Source organism: Cariama cristata, unplaced genomic scaffold (genome assembly GCF_000690535.1).
Source record: "Cariama cristata isolate BGI_N322 unplaced genomic scaffold, ASM69053v1 scaffold13649, whole genome shotgun sequence".
Classification (NCBI taxonomy): domain Eukaryota; kingdom Metazoa; phylum Chordata; class Aves; order Cariamiformes; family Cariamidae; genus Cariama; species Cariama cristata.
The window spans coordinates 52170-59667 of record NW_009634119.1 but is presented as its reverse complement, the minus strand read 5'-3'; the positions used below and the strand labels follow the sequence as shown (position 1 = coordinate 59667).

Sequence of the window (7498 nt, the reverse complement as noted above, 5' to 3'; positions counted from 1 at the left end):
TGAAAGAAGAGAGAGAAAAAAACTGAAGTGGCTGAAGAAACATCTATACTTGCAAGAAAGACTGACAAATCTTTTGTATGGTAACCAGTCTTGTAATAATAAAGCAAGCCACGATTTCACTTTCACTACTAACTGGAATCTGCCAGAATTCCCAGTCGTGACTTTGTGATACTAAATAGTCAAGATAAGTTAACATCAAATAACTCACTCTAAGACTTTAAAGGTCAAGTAGTTTAATTACACTAAGGCAGAAGAATAAAAAAATCACTGAAGTAACTTCCAAATTTTCAGCAAACAGTATCAGAAACAACCCCACAATGTTTATTACTTACATTTACTTATAAATACATTGATTGTTTTTACTTTTGAATGGAAAGTAATAGAATTTATTAGAAGACTTAATTTGCATTCAGGTAATACAGATCTCTCTGTAATTGTCTACATGAGGTTTGTCTCATACTTAACACTAACTAAAAATAGTCATGATCTTTCAGCAACAAGAAAAGGTTCCTGGTTTTAATACAGGGGTTGCACAGCTTCTATTTCAGAAAAACCTCCCCAACCTAATATAGTACTTATGTTTACACACATTCTACTTGCTTTATGTTCACATTGTTTTAAGTCAAGAAAACCTAGCAGTTTTTGTAAGACCTAAGCATATAGAAAGCCATTTCTATTATGCAGCACATGCCCAGAGCTCATAATTCATAGCCAACTGACTTCAATGACAGAACAGACTTCAAAGTAAAATAAGGGCCCAGTTAATTTAATTAGATAACACACTTGTTGAACATGAGTAACCACTCATTTATTTACATAACTCACAGGAGAAATTGGTGTCACTTCCTATGCTTTTACTTTCCAATACCCTACCTTCAGTTCCTCAGGTTGGCCAGAAACACAACCTGAAACACTAAAGCTGATACACTATATTTAGTCTCCTATAAACTGACTGCTTGTTTGTCTCTTCTGTTTAGTTCATGAATTGACAAAGACGACATCAAACTTGCTTGCATACAATTTTCAAGCATGGATTCAGAGTTGGCACAAACTTCAAATTCATACCCGTAACAAGCCTTTTCCTCCTTTGGCCAGGCTGTCACCAAAGTCTTTTGGCTGCCGACCCATTTCCTCTCTCCGTTTCTGCTGAAATTCTTTATCCATAGTAATAGCAGCCAAGCCTTTTCCAACAGAACCAGTGATCCTAGACACCACCCCTGCTGCACCACCTGATGGAACAGGGCAGAAAGCAAAAGTTACTGTTCTTCCACAATTTAACAGCAGACAACACACAAGAAGCCACAAACTTCATAGCGATTTCCCTTCATATTCAGTTTAGATATTACAAATTTACACAGAGTGACTACCACACGTTGTCCATGAGAAGACTCTGGAATCTGGCCTGAAATCCATAAATACAGCAGAAGGCAACTCTTAAATCACTTCAGTACATCTTATATAGCATATTGGAAGGAATCCTATTTTCTCTATTTACTGTAACACATAGCCAAATAAAACTTAAGGTAACTGTAACAGTAGCTGGTCTTAAGACCACTTGTCAGGCTTCTCCAGACATGTTAGGACCATTAGAATTATTTTCCTTATTCACCTACAACGTGTTACAAATTCAGTTATATATGCAATGCTTCCCAGTTCGCTTGCTCAGTCTACAAAACAGACATTTAGATGATTTCAAGTAAGATATGCAAGGTTTTTTTCAAGTAAGTTATGCAACCATTTCGATATTTTCAAGTAAGTTATACCTGTATCATGAATACTGGAGATAGTAGCTAACTTACATATTTATAAAAAAAATTACTACGTAGACGTTTTAAAAATAACTTTCCCTTCAAAATTAGAAAAAAAAATCTAAATGCCAGCCATGAGTTAGCCTAATTTATTAAAACAGCAACAATAGGATACATACCCACTGTGTGTCCAAGAAGACTTTTAACACCAATTACAAAGCCTTCAGCAAATTCTTCAGGTCCTTGAACAGCACCCTAAAAATGAAGCTTATTACAAATAGCAGAAAACTGTATGTTTATGTATCTGTTTCAAGAAAAACTAGCAATTCCTTTTCACTGATGAAAGTGGCCATTTGAATATGTTATTTCTTTAAAGTTAACATAAAAAATTACTGCTTTCTTAACTGTTTGGGGTGTAGAGTAGAGGGACAAAAAAACTACAACCCCACCAGTATATTCAATCAGTCTACTATTCGTACACAGTTGAAGAATCAGGAAATCATACCTGGAATGGCTCATAGAAAAAAGCTTCAACTCCCTCAGACAAGCCTCTTATTAAGCCGAATGGATTTCCAAGAACATCTAACCCAAGTACAAGAACATACATCTGTTTCAGGAGCTAAATAATGAGGTGGGGGGAAAAAGCAAAAACAAAAGCAGTGTTACTAGCTGTTGTTACACATAGTTCTATGTTAGAACCCAAGGCTGGTAAATTTTTTAATTTACTACCTGTGTAAGGTGTTAGAGTACTCAACTAAGTATTCCTACTAGCATGAAGACAGGCTTAGGCAAAAGATGCAGTATAAGTATGGATAACTATTAAAATACTTTGGTGAAGATAGATATAAACAAAAAGAACAGAAGCAATCACTTTAAATCCTTAAACCACATTTTCAGGACACTTTCGTATTTACATTTTAAGAATGCACCACTAGATTCCTACTTCAGTACTATGAAATAAAAAATTAGTAGCTTTTAGAGGTATTCACCTTTTCTTTCCTATTTTCTGCATTCTCTAAGATACATACTTAAAATTTTACACAAAGGTTTGACTAAATAAGCTTACTTGTTCACTATAATGTCTAATAACTCTCCTCATCAGTTGGTCTCTCTTGTAGAACTGATATTTAATTTCAAAGAAAGCAAGTCTGAAAGACAAGTAATCACATGTTAGTTATAGATATCCTTCCTCATTCTAAATAGTTGTTCTTTTTCCTTCAGATAATCCTGAAGCCTATTCTCTTAAAAAGGAGCCCAAATGCCATCTTTCTTCCATTCCTCCCTTTCCCCAAAGGCTGTATAAATTTACAGTCAGTCAGCAAAGTTTACCATGGACCCAATTATTAGATATATAACAGCTATATTCAAAATATTTAAAAAAAAAAAAAAAAGTCTTCATTAACTTACTTAAAAATAAGATCATCCACATCTGTTAGAGTAGCTCCAATACTTTTCAACAGCAAATTCAGAGAATGGATGGCTATCATTTCTTCCCCTTCATCTGATGCTTCTCCACCAGAAGCCAGAGACAGACTCAAATGCAACTGTCAAGACAGAATTAGTAAAACAAGACAAATCAAGACAAAAAAGACATACACCAGGCAGGTTGTGCGGTGCACATATAAACAAGCCAGTGGTGAAACAGTGATAAGTGTATTTTTACTCACTTTGAGGAAATGTACAATTTCAACAAACATGCTTGAACTCGCAATGGTATTACTTTGATAACATATGTATTTATTTATATTTTCCATACAGAGAAGTGTCAAATTGCCCTAGAAGTTTACAGATGTAAGCATAACAAAAGTTAAACTTCTGTGTAAACGAGGAGAGAAATAACATGTTAAATAGGTGGAGCTTAACTCCCAGTACAAGTTAAATTTTAAATTCTAATTTACTTAACTCACTCGTGTGTACTTTTACAACTAGTCAGTCTTTTGGGGAAATGCATGAACTTTAGAGAACTGCCTTTAACACTGTAAACTGGGATTGTTTACTGTTGATAAGACACTTATTTTAAGTTAAATCCACACAATTTTCTTAGGGGTGGATAGGGCAACAGAAAATTATTTTCCTTTTCCCTTGTTCATCACCATAACCAATACTGCACCCTTCTACTTGCTTAAAAGAGGGCACAGCAGTTAACCTGTATGATTTGACAAGATTTCCAACTTTCACTTTTTTCCTAAAGGCCACAGAGCCTTTTTCATGGTCTTCCCACTATCCAGTGGTTTAGAATATTGAGTTGACTCACTGAAGTAAGATGAAAAAAAACCAGGAGATGAAAAAGAAGCCCCTTCCTGTACTTAACAGGCAGCACAACGATACATTTCAAAGAAAGATGCCAAATAGACTTAAAATTATAACCGTTTCTTCAACAACTTTAACCAGACCAGTTCAAGGATAATGTTAAAATACCACAACAGTGTCTTGTTCCTCTAGTGTTTTCCCTGGCTTCACATTCTTGTAAGTTTATAAGCAATTAGGAAAAAAAAAAAAAAAACAAACACACAACAAAAAAAAAAACCCCAAGAATCTAAGCATACCCTAACAGATATCTAGTGAAATAAATAAAAAGGTTTTAAAAGTGTCAGAACTTAATTATCTGTATTGGGGTTTATGTATTTTTTTTATACATTCAGCGAAAAGAAGAGGAAAGCAAGTCATTTTTTTCCTCTAAATTCTTATTCAATCTGATAGCCTTAGGGAACGTTCTGTTGATTCAGAATAACATGTCATTACTGATGATCTTTCTTCCCTTGCTCTGAAAAATCTAACTGGTTCAAGAGACACATGAGGATAAGCCCACGAAAGTTATTTTATTAAAATTTATCATACACTACTTGGCTACCTTCAGGCCAGCATTTTATCTAGCTTTCCTCATTATTATACCCGTTGAGTCTTCCCACTTAGCAATGGTTAAGGGTCTGTTTGTACTCATGGGCAATCAAGAAAGTTTTCCAACAAAGAATTAAGTTCTAGAGAACATTAAAAAAAAAAACCTAAAACACCACATTGGGAAGACAGTATGAAGATCTCTGGTGCTCAGGAGGGTGATCTGAGGATGTATGTACTATAAGGAATTAAGAGATCATTGATACCAAGTGTTTTTTAACCAAAGGTATCTCCATTACATACCTTAATTGGAGAAATATGGAAATGCTCAAAGAAGCTGAGCATTGACAGGTCTGTTAGGGAAGACTCCATTAGCTCAGTGTTAAGTGCATCCACATCTTGCTGAATTAATTTAGACTGGTTTTATTGGAAAAAAAAATTAAAAATAGAACAGAAGTTTATCTCATCAACATATATTTAATATAAATAATATTTTATATAAATGTAAAAAAGTATATATATAAGCAAACAGCAGAAATAATACACAGTCAAATGTAATAAGAAAGTTAACTAACTAGTTAAATAGCCAACATCTCCAAAACTGGCAAGAGACTAATTACTTTTGTATACTAGATTATAACCATACTAATACATTCCTTTAATCCAGGGTAAAAAGGCAAACAAACAAAAAAATCCACACAGACCAATTTCTGGGTGACTTTTTCATGTTATGCTACATGACTTCAATTCCTCCATCACTTCAGATATTGCTTCTGAATCAATTGACAAATATTAGTAAAATAACTAACTTCCTGAGGTTCTTTGTGGTTTTGTATTTCCTCACAAAAGTAGAATTTTTATACAGTATCTCTGAAGATATAATTTCTAAGAAAAAGAAATTTGTAAGAATGACTCTCCTATGCACACTAGAACCAAACGTTACCTTTCTGAATACTATCCACCTATATAAGACTTAGAGTGAAAATCTGTTCCTTCTGCTTTCTAAAGACAAAAGACACTGTAGACTAAAACTATTAGAAGACCACTCTATAAACACTAACCTTATTTCATCTACCATCCTGAACACTTTGTAGCCACAGTTGAAACAACTGTGTCATCAATTAATGAAACATTAAAACAGCAGAAAACAGTTACACAAATCCAAGTATCAGTTACTCAAAACTTGTCAATTAGTAATGCTTACAGTCAATGTTTAATGGAAATACCAATGCTCCACTGAAAATTATCTTACTGTGTCCCTTTATTCACTGTTGTTGAATGCAATATTCACTCATTTAAACTGAAGTTTTCAAAAAAATTGCAACACTGTTACCGTAAAGGCCCTGTTCTGGCAAAAATCAGTTTCTCTCATATGTTACCCTTTGTCTTTCAGCTTCTGGGTCTGTAGATGGAGTGAAAAGTTCACTAAGTGCTCCTAAAAATCCTTGATCAATTTTCAGTGCCATTTCCTGGATCAGAACCATGAAGTATCTGAAGTGGGAAAAACAAACAGTGTATACTTGTAGCAGTTTAACTTAAATATCACATGCTTACTCTATCCAATTGAAGTTTTGTTATGCAATGTTGCATATTATGACTATAATCTACAATATCAACTGTCTATTTACAGTTAGAAGGGCTTATCAGCCTCAAAGGTACACATTACTGTAGATTATTCATATCTTAACACTTTCAAAATTTACCTAAAAATATTAACCATCACCAAATACTTCTTATATTTATACATTATGATTCCATGTGTTCTATGGATAACATCACCTAAACAATGTATTTCTTCCTCTTATCCAACTGCCTCTCTTCAAAAGTCTTATTACTGAATATTTACTGAATTAAAATTCATCATCCTCAAGTATTATATCCACATTACTTGGGTACAAATACTTGCATCAGACACCATCCGTACAACATTTTTGTCTCATTTTTAGTACAAAAACTGAAGACACAGACATATTAACTAAAAAACATACACTTCACAATAGAAGACACTGTACTGGGCTACATTAGAGACTGTTTGAGCTGTTCATTGTTAGAGCACCGAATAAACCGAGCACTGTACAGCAAACAGGCAGACATGCAACTCTGATATTGTAGTACAAGACGGAAATAATTCTGATTACTAAAGAATTTGCAGAACAGTTCCTTCATGTGGTCAGTCCTTATTTTCAAAAATAAGTTTCTTTTAGAATGATGTTTTTTTCACTGGAGATGTTTAAAAACTCAATCCAAAGTCAAGAGTTGTTTGGATAGGAGAAGGTGAACTTTAAAACAAGATTCACTTCTAAAAAGCATTAAATCTCTAAAATCCAATTACAATAAACTGTTAAACTCACTTGAATTGCAGTACTTGGCTGTATTCATTGAATCTAGTGATGATGCTGATGTCAATGAAGGGTTTTGGTTCTAAATAGAAAAAAAAAATCTAAGTATATGCAAAAACTAAATTACTAAGTTACTACTTTCAAGACTGAATAAATCTGATATTATTAAAGGCTTTCTCTTACCTGAATCCAAAGCAATTGACTTGGGAGGGGCTACAGGATGAAACACAACAGGAAACATCGATCCTGGTAACTGATTATCAACCTAAAAAATTATTGCATAATTACAGAACATTTTAATGACATGATAATCAAACACTATTTCCATTTTAGAAGGCTTGAGAAACTTGTTTATAGATTGTGGCCAAGAAGAATGTCATTCTTGTTTTGGGGGAAGGAGAAAAGAAGAGGATTACTCTGATATTATTTTGAAATGTTACCTATTTAGCTATAAAAGGTCAGATGGTTGGAAGTGTTGCACAAGGGATGCTTACACAGGTTCACACTCACAAAGATTCACCTAGAGGGTCTGCAGTTGATGCCATACATTGACTATAATACTGAAAACTACCTTCA

At 33.8% G+C, this 7498-nt stretch overlaps 1 protein-coding gene across 1 annotated transcript in view; it reads right to left on the bottom strand.

Annotated features, from left to right (window-relative positions):
* Positions 1-7498, bottom strand: part of VPS13C (vacuolar protein sorting 13 homolog C (S. cerevisiae)) — a gene marked incomplete at its 5' end in the record, with an annotated part of 73792 nt that overhangs the window by 14562 nt on the left and 51732 nt on the right. The window contains 9 exons of the mRNA XM_009707048.1: positions 1066-1229; positions 1928-2003; positions 2254-2367; positions 2815-2896; positions 3156-3292; positions 4887-5000; positions 5963-6074; positions 6935-7004; positions 7106-7187. Coding sequence (XP_009705350.1) covers positions 1066-1229; positions 1928-2003; positions 2254-2367; positions 2815-2896; positions 3156-3292; positions 4887-5000; positions 5963-6074; positions 6935-7004; positions 7106-7187 — 951 coding nt within the window. The remainder of the gene's footprint in view (positions 1-1065; positions 1230-1927; positions 2004-2253; positions 2368-2814; positions 2897-3155; positions 3293-4886; positions 5001-5962; positions 6075-6934; positions 7005-7105; positions 7188-7498) is intronic.